This window comes from Meriones unguiculatus, chromosome 4 (genome assembly GCF_030254825.1).
Source record: "Meriones unguiculatus strain TT.TT164.6M chromosome 4, Bangor_MerUng_6.1, whole genome shotgun sequence".
In the NCBI taxonomy this organism is placed as follows: domain Eukaryota; kingdom Metazoa; phylum Chordata; class Mammalia; order Rodentia; family Muridae; genus Meriones; species Meriones unguiculatus.
In genome coordinates, this window is record NC_083352.1 from 96,673,834 (window position 1) to 96,689,171 (window position 15,338).

Genomic DNA, 15,338 nt, shown 5'->3' on the forward strand with positions numbered 1-15,338 from the left:
CAAGCAGGGATTTCCCCGCCTCTTTCTAGTTGTAATCCAATGGAAAACAAGTCCCGGAGAGTGCCCCGCCCTGGTGCGAGGGCCACTGGCCAATAGGAAACGGCAATTGAGAGGTGGTGCGGCCGGCTGCGGGGCGGAGTCAGCCCCGGGTCTGGACGGGTGCCTGGCCGGGTCATCCCTCGACGCGTTATCACACGCATGGCTGTGTGGGTGTTTGGGGGCCGCTTTGGCCTGCGCGGGCGTCTCGGCGCCTGCAGGCTGCTGTGTCCCCGCTTCCAGAGCCACGGTCCTCAGGGCGGGGAAGACGGGGACAGGTGAGTTTCAAGTTGGGAGGGTAACTCCAACCCCTGGGAGGAATGGTTGTGTTGCTCGTGGGTACGTCATCGGTACACCGATGACGTGCTCTTTGTGGCCTGACGTCACAGCATGGCGTCAGAGGCCAGTATTTCTTGGTTCAAATTCAAACGCAGGCTAGCTGTGCTCATGTCCGAGTGGATTTTTCTAGCCTCCAAAGCGGTTTGTTGGGATTAGGATTCAGACACCAGGCACCATCTAAGGAAGATACGGTAACACAGAAATTTGCACCCGGAGACTTCCAGGAGCTTAGAACATGCAGACTCCCATTAACTTATTTTAATCAGCGTTTCCGGTCGAGTCTTCTGACTTTTGAATAACTTGTGAAGTCACATTTTAACTTTAAGCTATATATTTAAGTTATGCACTGTTATTTGAATATGGCATTCTTTTGAGAAGGGCGAGCAAGGACAGGTGATGTTCCGCACTGGTGGAATGTTGGACTAGCATGTCCAAAGGCCGAGGTTCAATCACAGGCCTCAAAGAAAAAAAATTAAAAAGTGAAAATACCATTTTTCAAGTTCCATTTTGGCAGTGTTTTTGTTTTGTTTTGTTTTTGCCACATTTGAAACCTTAGAAAATGCAAGTGGCCCAGTTTTCCCTCCCCAAGAAGTCCTAACTTTGTAATACAGAGGGCAGAGTTAGGGAGGGGCAAGAGTTTGGGGAGGGTAGTAGTCCCAAGCAGGCTTACGGCAGAACAGTCTTGGGCGTGAATCCCAGCTCTGCCTCTTCCTGAAGATCTAGGAAGGTGAAACTTTCTTGGCTACAGTTTCCTCATGGAGGAGGAAAGGTAATAATACTCAGGGGCTAACTTTGGGAGTATGGAAAACGCTAAAGGATAATCCTGGTGACTTTAGTCCACTGTGCGGCCTGGGCTATATGGAGTGATTGGTTAGTTCTTCCAGCAAGTATTTGTCAAGCGTCTCCATTGAGCTGTGCACTACAGCAGCTACTGTATGGGTAGAGACACCGACAAGAAGCTGAGTTTGTTCACCCGGGACTTGGTTGAGAAGGGATTGCAAGGGAAATGGTGGACAAGAGAGCGCCACCCGGAACTGGGACAAATGCTGCCACTGAGGTTACAGGCAGCATGCTGGGCCTCACTGAGGGGCACCCTGTAAGCCGCCCCGACTTACTATGTCTTGACGTCTGATGTGTTGTTTCTCACTAGGCTACAGTCATCCTCGAAGGCACCTAAGACCCCCAAGATTTACACCAAGACAGGAGACAAAGGTAGGGTGGGGACGTGAGAAACGCAATAAGACACACAGCAGGCGTCGTTTTAAAGTTCTTCTGGCCTCGTTGTAGCCGTGGGGCAGATCTGGATATGCATCGTAAATGTGAAGCGATGTGAAAATGCACACACTGTTATTGAGTGTCAGAACGAGTTGTAAAGTGCTCAGGAGGCTGAGGTAGGAGAGTTATGAGTTCAAGGCCAGCTAGGGTGACATATCAAGCTCCAGGCAGGCCTAGGCAACCATGAAAGCCTATCATGAAGAAAAGGAAATATGAGTGGTAGAGTTTGAAGAGATAGAGTGCTTGGCTAGTGCTCTGGAGACCCTAGGTTCAAATCCAGACCTAAATACATAAACAAACAACTGTGGCACAGTCTAAGAACTCGAGTCCTGGGTGAGAGAGATGAGGGTGCAGGGGTTAGGAGCCTCTGCTGCTCTTCAGAAGATTCAACTTTGGTTTCTAGTACCCACACTGGGTGGCTCACAGCTCTAGAGGGATCCACTTCCTGTGGCCTCTGGGCACCTGTCCTCATGTACACATGCATGCGCACACTCACACACAGTTAAAATTATTATTATTATTATTATTATTATTATTATTATTTTAGCCAGGCTTTCTCTGTGTTGTCCTGGCTGTCCTGGAACTCACTCTGTAGACCAGGCTGGTTTCAAACTCAGAGATGTGCTTACCTCTGCTTTCCGTATGCTGGCATTAAAGGTTGAGTGCTACTACCATCTGGCCTAAATTTAAAAAGAACTTTTAGAGTGTAATGGTGGGCATGATGGCACAGACATGTAGTCCTGGTACTCTGAGGGTTGAGGCAGGAGGATCACTGTGAGTTTAAGACCAGTCTGGGCTATATAGTGAGAGCTTGTCTCTAAAGAAAAGAAAAAAAAATGAGAGTGTGTTCAGATATATCTGAGAGGTTATCTTTTTGGCTTTGGGGTTTTGGTGGTTTTGTTGTTTTTTTTTTGTAATTTATTTAGTGTGTTTGTGTTATGTGTGATATCACAATGCATTTGAGGTCAGAGATCACTCAACTTGCAGAAGTTGGTTCTCTCCTTCCACCATGTGGTTCCCAGGGCTTGAACTTGGATCATCAGGCTTGGCAGCAAGTGCCTTTACCAGCTAAGCCATCTTGCCAGTCCTGAAAGATTTTATCTTTGGCTAGTAGCCAGGAGAGAGATTGAGTTGTGGGAGAAAGAAATATACAAAAGTTCACATACTTTTTTTTTCTATTGTTTCTTTCATAATGAACATTTATTGCTTCAGTATTTTAATGAATACCAGATGTAACGTAACGGGGAGATAGAGCATGTCCTGAAATTTAAGACCATGCAGGTCATTCATAGCGACTGCTTTTGGGGTATATTCTCTCATACTGAAGAATTCACACATGCAGGATATAGGTCCCACCACTGAGCTGTGTGCAAACAAGAGGTCAGAACGGTAAGTGTTCTGTCGTGTGTATGTTACTGCAATGATAAGAAAGCAGACGTGGAGGAGTGACCGATGGCAGCACTCTACACCAGAGAGGTCCAGGGACAGCTTCTGGTCAGTCAGAGAGGGGCCCCTTGGCTCACTGTGGCCCAGCAGCAGAACGTCGGAGTAACTGCTGGACAGGACTCTTTGTAGGGTGAGGCTTAGGCTGGGTGGCACAGCCGCAGAGTCAAGGCAGCGGAGCTTTGTTCTCCATCTGGTGTGGTCAGGAAGCAGCGATACTTCTGTAATTGAAGAGACGTAGTGATTTTTTTTCATAGACGGTGGGAGAGACAGGGAGGTGCTGGGACTGTGACAAAGATGCATTGTTCATTCTCATTAGTCAGGAGAGCTGATCCTGGCTGGGATTTTATGGTGGTGGGTGGGGGCTGTTTGTTTTCTCAAGCTAGGGTTTCTCTGTGTAGTCCTGACTGTCCTGGAACTCACTCTGTAGACCAGACTGGCCTCAAAAACCTGGAGATCCTCCTGCCTCTGCCTTCTGAGTGCTGGAATCAAAGGCGTGTTCCATCACTGCCAGGCTGCCTGGTCGTTTTTGTGTCTTTTGCTCAGACACAGGTACTTTGACTTGTTGAGGCTGGTTTGTCACAGCCACAGTGTGGACATCTGATGGCGCTCTGTGGAGTCGTTTTACATAACAGCAGTGTAGCAGGCTATCTGACTGGCCACCAGCACTGAAGCCGGGCCGATGGCGCCAGGCAGGAGCTGTGACCCAGGCTGAGACCCAGACGACTTACGATACAGAGACAGCGTGTGATACCCCAGGTGCCTTATTCTTGACCAGAGGCTTCATTCAGGCATGGCAGGGAAGAAGAGGAGACACTTGGTGTCTCTTGGTCACCCTTGGTGGTACTGACCAAAAGGACACTTCATGAATATAGTCATAGACATACATGTAGATAAGACACTCACATACATGAGATAAAAAAAAGTAAATAAATCAGGGCTGGAGAGATGACTCAGAGTTTAAGAGCCCTGGCTGCTCTTCCAAAGGTCCTGAGTTCAATTCCCAGCACCCACATGGTGGCTCATAACCGTCTGAGATAGGATCGGTGCCTTCTTCAGAAGTGCAGGTGGACTGTAGGCAGAATACTGTATACATAATAAATAAATGAATCTAAAATAATAACAATAAATAAATAAATATTTTTAGGTGTGCCATGAAGGAATCTGTTTTCTTATAAGATGTATTTTCATTTGATGTGTATAAGTGTTTGCCTACATAGACGCATATGTGTCACACATATGCCTGCTGCCTGTGGAGGCCAGAAGAAGGTGACAGATCCCTGACTGAGAGTTGTGGATGGTTGTGAGTCACTATGTTGGTGCTGGGATCTGAATCTAGGTCCTCTGCAAGAGCAGTAAATGCGCTTAAACCACTCAGCCATCCCTCCCTCTAGCTTCTGTTCCTCCCAGGGAAACACACACACACACACACACACACACACACACACACAAATCCTAATGTGCTAAATATCTTTCCCCAGGGTTTTCTAGCACCTTCACAGGAGAAAGGAGACCTAAAGATGACCAAGTGTTTGAGGCTGTGGGAACCACAGATGAATTAAGCTCTGCTATTGGGTAAGGGGGCAAGGATGGGCCTCGATGTAGTGGGGCATCGGTGGCCGACCCGCGTGACATTCTCGTGAGCACCAGAGGGTCCTGGAGATTGCCCTGGGCGGGTGTGTGTGAGATGTCAGCATAGGCTGGTCTGCTCCATGTGGCTACAGGCTGTAGGCCAGTCCCTCTGTCAGCAGCAGAGCAACCTTCTTCTCACTGTCTCTTGTTCTGTCACTGTGAGCACACATGTGCCATCAGGAGACAGTAGGGGAAAGTGGTGAGCTCTGGTGATCGGCAGTGCCTCAGGTGTCTCTTTCGTGGATGTGGATGTAACGTGAGGCAAGGTTTAGAAGGCTTACTCAATGATTACACTCCTCTCCCATCCCCGACTGCTGAGCACGTCGAAGGATTATTTCCCAACCTTACCTCAAGTCATGGCTTACTGGCTGTCCCTCTGCCAAATACGGCCTCTGTGGAAGCCAGGCTGGTGAGACACCTGTCTAGGGCAGTTTAGGGCCTGGTGAGGCTCATGCTGGCTCCCAAAGCCTCCTGTGTGACACCTCTCATTCCCATAATGAGTCACAGCCTGGCACTGTGGGGTGGAAAAGGCCAAATGCATGAGGATGACCACGTGGGTGGCCATGCTTATCCACACTGAGGTGTGAGCACTGACAGGCCTGAGTGCTGCTCTCGAGATCTTACCTGGCGCTGTGCACACAGACATGTAAGGATCAGGAAGACCCGTGTTCAGCTTCTGCCGCAGCTTACTAGCTGTGCGGCTTCAGGTTGAACCAGCCATTCTGAACCCCAGAGTATTGGTGTGTGAAGTAGTCACAGTAGTACTCACCCTCTGTTCTTACGAATTAGTTCACTAAATCTGCATCTACACTAGGACAGGACTTACCACAAGTGATAGCGCTGTTTACACTTACCTTTACCGTTGCCATGGTAACTTCCAGGCTCATGGCTGCTGGATGCCAGGTATGTAGTAGACAGTAATGACAAAGACATGTCCCAGCCAGCGCATGTCCTCACCGTCCAGAGGAAGATGGACATTAGGAGTGAATCGTGTGTGTGTGTATTGTGGGTGTGCATGCCCTGCTCTGATTGGACAGTGGGCTGGTTGGTCCCAGCTCACCCTGCTGACCTTTCCCTGCCTTTCGGCCTCTGCCTGGGTGGTCGAGCAGAGGAGCTGCCAGCCCTGCACCTGGTGTCCTGCTCTTCTAGGCCCACAGGGTCCAGCGATGGGAAGCAGCAGAGTGGGTGGAGGACATCCTGGGAGTAGAGGCACGCTGTTGGCCAGCCGAGCATGGCCCTGGCAGACTCTCCCCACTGTCTGTCCCCGGCTTCTGTTCTTGCCGTCTTTACCTTGGGTCGTCAGTTCCTGTATTTCCGATCACATCTCTGAGATTGTCCCTCTGAGATTCTTCCTGCTAAGACCCTTCAGTGTGCTACCAAAATGCTGGAGGTACAGCATTTTTGACCTGTCTAGGAACTTTGTTTCCTTTTCTGTCCTACTTCACCGAGGAATTCCTGTTCATCCTTCCTCTTCACTGGTCACTAAGGACACGGGTTATGCCTCCCTCATTCTTAATTTGGCACTATGGTGCACAACAAAAATCTCTGTCCCCTGCTGGACAGACCCCAGGTCACCTGCTCCCTACTGTAGCAGCAGGGCCAGCCTGAACAAGTGCAGAAAAACAGCTGGCTGGGGTAGTGAGTGCAATAAATGCACTTTAGGAAGCAAATGCCCCTGTCCACGTGGGCTTCTGTCAGCAAGGAAGACTGCATGGCGCTGTAGCTCGTTATCTTATCGCTCTCACAGCATTCGATCAGAGGCTGATTCTTCCTCACCCTCCTAGGTTTGCCATGGAGTTGGTCACAGAAAAGGGCCACGCATTTGCCGAAGAACTTCAGAAAGTAAGTACCATCGTTGTCGCCCACAACGGGGCCTCTTGTCCCTGTGGCCCCGTGTGTCACTGGCTTCACCCTGGCCCGTTGCCTCTTTGCATCACAGTAGCTAATCACTCTTGAGAACCGTGCTGTCCTGAAATCAGGATATGTAATCCTCCGTGAGGTGAGGGGTGGTGTGTGAAGGGTGGCTCTGCTCTGCAGGGTGTCCGCAATACTGAAGGAAGTCTGTGCTTATCCCATCTGGAGGTGGGAAAGCTGCTGGAGTCAGTATCCTACATTGCCCCTTGGACAGCCTCTTGGCAAAGAGCAACCCAGCGCCAGTGGCCGCAGCCCAGGCTGAAGAGCTGTGTGCGTGGGAGCCCAGCTGTGGGTCTCAGCAGGCGGACCTGCACTGTTAGCGCTGCTGTTGAGTTCCCGCAGGGATCTGCCGAATTGGCAGCGTTGGCATCACTCTAGAATGCCTTGGAGTGCTGAGGTCTCCAATCATCACCGTAATCTGGTTAGGGCCTACATGGGTTCCAGGAATAGACATCCCTCCTTCCTGAGTTCTCCTGCCCTGCTGACTGCTACACTCCACGTCCTGCCCTTCATGATTTAGGTGACGCTGGCACATTTGGTCTCTGGGTCTGGTGAATTAGAACTCCAGAGCTGTCAGAGTAGAGAAGGAAGGAAAGCCCTGGGTGCAGGGCTGTGGGAGCCATAGATCAGGCCAGGAAGGTGCCTCTTGGCCAGTGCTCAGCAGACCCTCTCTTTTCTCAACTCCCCTCAGGAGGCCTCCTGGTGCTTGGATATGAACCCTGGAGGTCTGCTATCTCCTCACAGCCCTGTGCGCATGCTCCGCTGGCATGTTTTACGGTGTCGCTGCATGTGTGATTGTATGGTACATTTGTACGATTTCCACACAGCCTGATGCAAACAACCTTTCCTCTCACCTCTTCTCCCCCAGATCCAGTGCACGCTGCAGGACGTCGGCTCTGCCCTGGCCACCCCACGATCCTCAGCCAGGGAGGCTCACCTAAGTAATTCCCAGCATGCTCAGGGAGTTCTCAGGGTCCTGGGGAGAGGGCTGCCCCTGAGTGTTGCCCACTGGGAGCCTAGGCCCCAGAGCTCTCTGGCAGGGCAGACATCCTCGCTCTCTGCCTTGGGAGAGCAGTTATCCTGAAAGCTTATAGAATCAGTGGGCAGGACACCCAGGCCGAAGGCAGGAGGGTCCCTGGTGTCTAGTGGCATGCTTACAGTAGTGGCCTTTCTGCTTTTGACTTTTCAGAACACACGGCCTTTGAGGAAGGGCCCATCACGGAGCTGGAACAGTGGATTGACAAGTACTCCAGCCTGCTCCCCCCACTCAGAGCTTTCATTCTGCCAGTAGGTGTTGGCCGGTCCACCTGGGGTGGCCAGGTGGGGGTAGTGACAGAAACACATGGGCTTGCCATGAGTCCCAACAAAGTTGGCCCCCAGCACCCCAACCCTTTCCTAGCTCTTCCCACTCGAGGACAGGCTCCCAGGGGTGTGCCTGGTAGGGCTCTGGGTGGCAGAAGACCGCCCAGTGTGGAGTGACACTAGCCCACATTCACCTTCTCTTTCAGTCCGGAGGCAAGAGCAGTTCTGCCCTGCACTTCTGCCGAGCCGTGTGCCGCCGAGCTGAGCGACGGTAAGGGTCCCAGGGCCAATGCCGGAGCCTCATCATATCTGAGCCTAGGTGTCTTCATCTTGCCGTGTCCTGAGCCCCGTATCACACAGGGGACTGTGATAGCTGATTGCATCCTGCCTAGAGGCCCAGCAGAGTGTTCCCTCCTGAGAGCCACAGGCTACCTAGGATGAGGCAAGGGGAGAATATCATGAGAGGCCCCTGCTAGAAGCCGGCAGAAAGGACTGTAGGGGCCCTGTGGGTGGGGGCCGCAGGCTGTCCACAGTCTCAGGGGTTCCTCATAGCAGCTCCACTCCCCAGGAGTCAGGAGCAGGTTAGTGAGATTCTGTGTCTGGGGACCCCCTTCCAGAGCCCCCCACATCACAAAACAAAAACAACAACAAAAGCTTGGGCCTCAAAAGAGAAGTAGTCATTTTACAAAGTCACCCACATCAGCAGGGCTTACAGCAGTGAACAGTGGAGTGGCCCACAGGCCCATGGCAGCACAAGGCTGAGCTGGTGTGATACACTCCGTGTGGCACACAGCCTGGCCACAACAGCAACCTGCCAGAACGCTCTCAGGGCACATGGGCACGACCGTGCTGAGTGGGAGGTGCCTACAGGCAGGGCTAGACAGAAGACTTCTTGGGCTACTGGCCAAGTAGGGTCTTGGGTAGGACCAAACCCCCACCCCCACCCTGAGGCCGACTCAGGGGAGAGTGCCAGCCGGGGTCAGGCAGCACAGGGCGTGGGGTGGGGTGTGGGCACACCACAGTGTCCAGCGGACACACTGTCCCAAGTGTATGCTCACAGACTGGCATGGAACCCCTAGGCCATTAGAATTACAACTGAGTACCAGGAGCTCTTTGGGGATTAAGGCCCGATAAACCCTTCTTTGAAAACCTTACCCACGAAGGAGCCCAGGCCAGGCCTGTTGGCACAAAGGCTAGCAGGCTGGGCCGTTGGCCCGCCTACCCCCAACCTTGCCTGCTGTGCCTCCCCACTGGCCCTCGGTGTGTATGTCCAAGGTGAGGAGCCGGCTGAGGCAGTGGTGGGACTCGGTATGGAGTTTGTAGTGTCAGGATTAGGGTTGAATGGTGAGGTGGAGCGTGCGTGTTCCAGGTTCCCGCTTCTTGAGCCTTGCCGTGTAACCTGACTGTGCGTCCTCTCTTCACAGCGTGGTGCCTCTTGTCCAAATGGGAGAAACGGACGCAAACGTGGCCAAGTTCTTAAACAGGTGCTGAAGTGGCGCGTGGTGGGTCTGTCTGAACCACCCGGCAGGTTGGCGGGTGACAGCGGCGCAGTGAGCCCTAAGAGCGGCCAGGAGTCCCTCCTTCCCTCTCTCTCTCCCTCCATCATGTCTGTATGAGAGTGCGCTGTGCCAGGCAACCCTGTCTACTCTGTGAGGTCAGGCTCTCGTTAGGAAATGCTGGAAGAGCTCGCAGAGGCAAACCTAAATCAAAGGAACAGGTGCTCTCAGGGTCTGTTCATGGAGACTGGTGCCAAGGGCCTTGGTGGTGGCCAATAGTACGGCTTTGGAAGCTGAGCCTGTCCAGCCAGCAGCTCTTCCCAAAATGCCCCAGGCAGCCCACAGCCAGGCCATGCCAAGCTTAGGCTGCAGCACAGCACGTGGAGAGCCAGCTCACTCGGAACTGCATTGCCCCGAGGTCAGCCTCTCTGTCGCAGCTATGTCTCTGGTGTCTGCCGCAGCCTGGCTCAGGTGACGCTGCTGCGGGCCAGGCAGAAGTCCAGGAGCCCGTGGAGGGATTAGGGAGGGATTAGGGATTAATCCTAGGGGCTGCACCTAGGAGCTGCCTAGCTTTGCAGGAAGTGACCTCACTACAGAACACCCCATGTTACCCCTGGGATGTAGACTGGCTTAGGTCCTCATGGGTTTCCTTCCCCCTAGGAGAGAGAGATGGCTCCTGTTTAAACTCAGAAGCAGGGACCCCAAGGACACTGGCTGGTCCTGCAGTGATGTGTGGGCCAGAGCAGGTCATTTCCCTTCAGGGAGCACATGGCCGCTCCAGGAACACAAGGCTCAGAAGGGCAGTGTCAGGGTGGAGTCTTGTCCTCACCATAGCCAGCAGTGGGCCCCAGAGTTAGGAGCAGGGCACCAGACGACGGGAAGGTCCATGGAGCTGGCCTCAGAGTTGGCGGGGAGCAGGAAGGTAGAGGAGAAAGTGAACAATCTTGCTTTGAGCCTTGGAGAGCTAGAACAGAGCCCCGAAAGAACCTCAGGCAGCTGTGGCATTGTCTCGTAGTCTCTGTCCCTTTCCCTGCAAGAGGCCTCTTGCCTTGGGCTCATCATTGCTGGGTCCAAAGAAGATCTAGGGACTAGAGCCTGATCATGAGGATACTCCAGGCCACTGACCCTCAGGTGGGACATCAGCAGTGTCTGGAGACAGTCTGGACACTGGGTGCTACTAATGGTGTATAGAGGCCGAGGATGCCATTGGCCACCCTACACGCACAGGAGAGCCCCAGCCACCATCCAGAATGTTGGTAGTTCCGAGGTCAAGAGCTAAGGCCTCTTTATTCGAAATGTGACCCCTGAAACAGCAGTGCCTGGAATGGGAGTTGACCTGCAGGCTTGTGGGCTGGCGCAGCTCTCCTGAATTCCTGGGTATGCAGTAGCCTGTGCCATAAGGAGCTATCCAGGAGGGCTCCAGCTCTGCCATCCATCATGCCGGAAGGGCCAGCCATCCACACTCCCCACACAGGGCTCCTGGGAATGCAAGGTTCACCCCTCCTCCTTGAGGGCCAGCTAGGCAGAGGCCAGGCAGCATCCGTCTCTCATCTCCCACCCTTCCTGTTGCTTCTCTCTGTTCCTCCAGACTCAGCGATTACCTCTTCACCATAGCCAGATATGCAGCCATGAAGGAGGGCAGCCCAGAAAAAATATACAAGAAGCGTGACAAGTGAAGCAGGAGAAATGGTGAGGGGAGCCTCACCCCTCTGGAGAGACCATGGGGAACTCAGTCGTGCTGACAGACTGCAGGTGGGCCTGAGGTACACACTCAGCATTGCCGCACACCCCCTGCCATTGCCCCAAGGGACCGCTCAGCCTCCTGCTGGCTTTGTGAGACTGAGTGTCCATCCTGCAGGAAGGAAAGGATGTGAACCATGCCCAAAAAAACATGTTTGTGTGTGTGTGTGGGGGGGGTGCTGTTCAAGGACTGGGAATGTAGCAGAGGCCGCTGGAATTGTAATTGTGATTTACCTGTGTCAGCGGGGCTGTAAATGTCACATTTATAAAGGGAAGGCGGGCAGGCTTGAGTTTAGTCACCTCTGAGCTGCCGGTCACTGCCACAGTGTAGGGGAGAGACAGCTGCAGGTCCACAGGGGTGCAGCTCGGAGAACCCTCTCCATCATGGCTGGAGGCCGGCAGCCCTCCCTGCCCTGGCAGTGGCGGGAATGAGGTCTTCCGACTGACACTGGGCTCTCTGGTGTCCCACTTGGCTGGTTTATGCTTCTGCGAGCCACACCACGGCTGTGTTTTATTCCGCTTGTCACTACTGCTTCCTCTTACTATGAAATGACATCGCCAGTGGCAGCTGTGTCCTTGGGAGAGGGATATTTATGGAAGGCTGCAGGCGGCCCGAGAACCTAAGGATTCCATACCTCATGGTAGGCAGTGACTTAGGAAGGGCAAGTCTGAGACACATGAGGATTCAGCTCAGCGATCGCTTCTTCTCTGTGCACCTGTTCAGGTCCCTCCCGTGCTAGGGGCGGGTGGCTGGCCCCTCGTTGTTGGTCAGTCAGCAGCTTTTGATTTCAGCCCAGTGTCTTTCTACCTCCCCGCTGGTGTTTCAGGTGGGCAGCTGTATGTCTGTCTTCTGGGTCCTTTAAAGGGAAGGTGCCCAGGAAGGAGGAATGCCCCCTTGGAGGCAGCCCTGTCCAGTGCCCCTGCAGCCATAGTGGGGTAGGGGTTGGGTACAGAATTGGTGCTGTATGTGCAAGACCAGAAATAGAAGGCACAAGCTGAGGGTGCTGCTGTTCTGGGTCTGACTGGGGAGCCCTGTTCACTCTACCTGCAGCTCCAGATCCTCCTGAAAAAGACAGGATGAACTCAAAACAGCAACTCTTGCCCCTAGCCTATGCCTTGACTGCTTTCAATACCTCTCCCAGGATTTGGGGTGGCTCTTACAGCATTCTGGCTCCAAGCATTGCCGAGCCTTGAGCACACCATCTGCAATTTTCATAGGGTGATTCCCACTGCACACTTACGCGTGCAAACAGGTGCAGAACTGTTTCTTTAAATTGTACCCACTTATTATTGATCTCTTTCTCTTGCACTCTCTTTTTCTCTCCCTCTCTCTCATAATTCCATCCCTGAAAACATTGCAAAAGGTTTCCTATCTTTTAATGAACTTTTGCAGAAGTTTTATTGAGATACAATCTGCCCACCATAAAATTCTTCCTTTTAAAATGGACAGTTCAGCAGTTTTCAGGAGATGGCCTAGTTTTTGCCACCCCACACCCCACAACCAGGAAGATGGTCGATAGTTCAAGCTCATCAGAACAGTGTTCACTGTCAATCACCAAAGGTGAACCCCACCAGTGTTGCCTGCCAGTGCTCACGCTGGCCCTCACCTGAACATCATAGCACTGGGGGTGGGGAGCTCACATTCCTGCAGGAAGGGAAACTGAGGCTCAGACCTGACCTAGGCTCTTGTCTCATGACACCCCACCCCAAACCCACCAGCACTTGACAGTCGTTTTAATCACAACCCGGGCCTCGGCAAGCAACGCCAGGCACTAATAGATGGCTGTCGCATTTCTCAGCCGAGTTTCCCTTAACTGATATTTCATGGCTATTGTTAATGTGCATTTTTCACTGAGTAATTTCCAGAGCCTGAACTTGCAGCACATCCCAATGATAAACGCCCGCAGTTCCGAGTCCCCTGTCAGCTGCAATGTCACCCTTACCTCCTCCCCAGCACCTCCCGACAGCCCATCCCGTTTTATGATCGCTCTGTCCCAGTGATCACGACTGAACCCTTAAGAATCCGGACGCATTTCAAGTTTAATTGAATAAAATTCTTTGTATAATAAATTCCGCATGAATGCTACATAAATCAGTGCCTGGAAGGATTTGTGGCTCATCTCTCTCCCCAGACGGGGTTTGAGGATCCTGCTGGCAGTGCTGTGCCCAAGCTGGTCCTGTCTTGATCACCAAGAGGGATAAATTTGCCTTTGGGGTCCTGGTAGGGGGTATGGCTTCCATGTCATGACCTAGAGCTGGTCTGACATCCTGGAAGATGGCACTTTGTTCCATCTGGAGGTCTGGGAGCTTTGGGGAGGGGGTCTCATAGTCATTTATGGAATTGAAACTCCCAAAGCCATCATCTATCACCTTTGGATCCTGGAGGAAGCTGCCGCAGTCTTTGGTGTGGTGCACACACTCTAGGTTGGTTGCCAAGTTTGCATGCATCCCGGGAGTTCATGTAAACCCCAAGGTTAAGACCCCCTTGCAAGCTAGGCACTAAGGTACATGTCTGTTGTCCCAACCACCTGGAGGGCTGAGGCAGGTGGATTGCCTGCACAACCTTGGAATTTAAGAGTAGCCTGGGCAACAAAGCAACATAAGACCCTGTCTCAAAAAAATAAAGTGAAAATACCTTCTTCAAGAGCTAAGTGCAGATCCAGGCAGCTTCCTCCAGCAGCCACTAAGGGGTTCACTAGCCCCAGCCTCAAAAATCAGAAGAAACACCCGGGGCTAGAGAGGGAGGCTCCCGGGAGACTGGGACGTGTAAAACCTGGAAGGGCAGCGAGTGAATGCCGGCACTCAGCTTCAAGCTGGCCTCCCTAGACCCCGGTCTGAGACCAGCCCTGTCACGTCCCAGCTTCTGACCTCCGGACGTGTTGGTAATCTCCTTCTTGCTTTGTCACTGATAAAATGACAGTCTTCACGTTCTGTGGGTGGTCGTGGGGAGAGCCTAATTAGGGAATGTTTAACAAGGGCCCGGCAAGTGTTGTTTGTTATTTGAATTCAGATTACAGCTTTCCTCACTTCTAAGCTGAGTGACCTTGAGCAATTCATTTAACCACTGGTAGCCAGCCCAGGCCAGCCCGGACCTTGAAGGGCTCCCACCTGAGTGCCTCGGATGCTGGGGTTAGAGGGTGCACCTCTGTGCCTGGCTGTTCTCGTCTTTGTCACAGAATAACATCAACTCCCTGGGTTGGAGGCTGACTCTGTGGGCCTGGCCTGTGTGGCTGTCCCCCTCAAATCACATTCTGAGCTCCAGGCACGGAGCTTTGGGACAGGGTATTGCTGCAGAGCCAACTGGTCTTAAATTTGAGATCCTCCTGCCTCAGTTTCCTCAGTTTCTAGCTATGTGTCCCCATACTCAGGCCACATACAGAGCTTTTCGAACCCTCACACTGTGGGCTGGTGAGATGGCTCAGCAGGTAAGGGCACTCGCCACAGATCTGATGTCCTGAGTTTGACACCTGGTAGGAGAGGACAGGCCCCTACCATTGCCTTCCGACCTCCGTGCATACACAACACATGCGTGTCCATAAACACACATAGACAAAATGAGAGAGCAACATGCCCACAGCCGCCCCAGCTAGCTGCCCTTAGTATCTGTTATAAACACAGAAACTGGGGCGCTGGTCCACTGCTGCCGTGCTGTGAGAGGCCACGCTGGGCCTTGAGCTTGGATCCTCCTCTAGCCTAATTACCTCCGCACAGGGTCTGCACTGTGCCTGTCTCGCTGTGGTGGCAGCAGAACCTGTCGGGTCACCCAGCGTGGCCTCCCTGGGCAGTTACCTATTAGGGTTTGGGTGCGGCTGGTGATTAAGTGGGGTTGGCCGATTCGCTAGGAAAGGAGGAAAGAACTGAAACCTCCCCGGAGGCCCCTGGTTGTCCCAGCCAGAAGCAGGCATTCCAAGGAAAATGAGAGAAGTAGGTGCCAGTTCAAAGTGACACAGACTCCGGGGATGGTGGTGCATGCCACCCAGCACTCGGGGAGGCAGAGGCGGGCGGATTGCTGTGAGCTCCAGACCAACCTGATAAGCAAAGTGAGTCCAGGACAGCCAAGGCTACACAGAGAAACCCTGTCCAGAAAAAAACTAAAACAAAACAAAATCAAACTGACACAAAGACCCCCAGAGAACTAACCAAATAGCATAAAATCATCCT

At 52.7% G+C, this 15,338-nt stretch overlaps 1 protein-coding gene across 1 annotated transcript; it reads left to right on the forward strand.

Moving 5' to 3' along the window:
• The first annotated feature begins 150 nt into the window (after positions 1-150).
• Mmab (metabolism of cobalamin associated B) lies at positions 151-13,247 on the forward strand. Its single transcript, XM_021634778.2, has 9 exons — positions 151-314; positions 1,526-1,587; positions 4,575-4,668; positions 6,510-6,567; positions 7,508-7,580; positions 7,829-7,926; positions 8,148-8,212; positions 9,366-9,425; positions 11,026-13,247. The coding sequence occupies exons 1-9, from the start codon at positions 199-201 to the stop codon at positions 11,111-11,113; spliced, it is 714 nt and encodes a 237-aa protein (XP_021490453.1). The 5' UTR covers positions 151-198; the 3' UTR covers positions 11,114-13,247.
• Positions 13,248-15,338: the final 2,091 nt, after the last annotated feature.

What these genes read in the sequence shown, in the direction of transcription:
- Mmab (XM_021634778.2), top strand. Translation starts at nt 199, where the DNA reads ATGGCTGTGTGGGTGTTTGGGGGCCGCTTTGGCCTGCGCGGGCGTCTC. An exon ending in GGCGGGGAAGACGGGGACAG is followed by an intron (nt 315 to 1,525) that starts GTGAGTTTCAAG and finishes GTTTCTCACTAG; the next exon opens with GCTACAGTCATCCTCGAAGG. An exon ending in GAATTAAGCTCTGCTATTGG is followed by an intron (nt 4,669 to 6,509) that starts GTAAGGGGGCAA and finishes TCACCCTCCTAG; the next exon opens with GTTTGCCATGGAGTTGGTCA.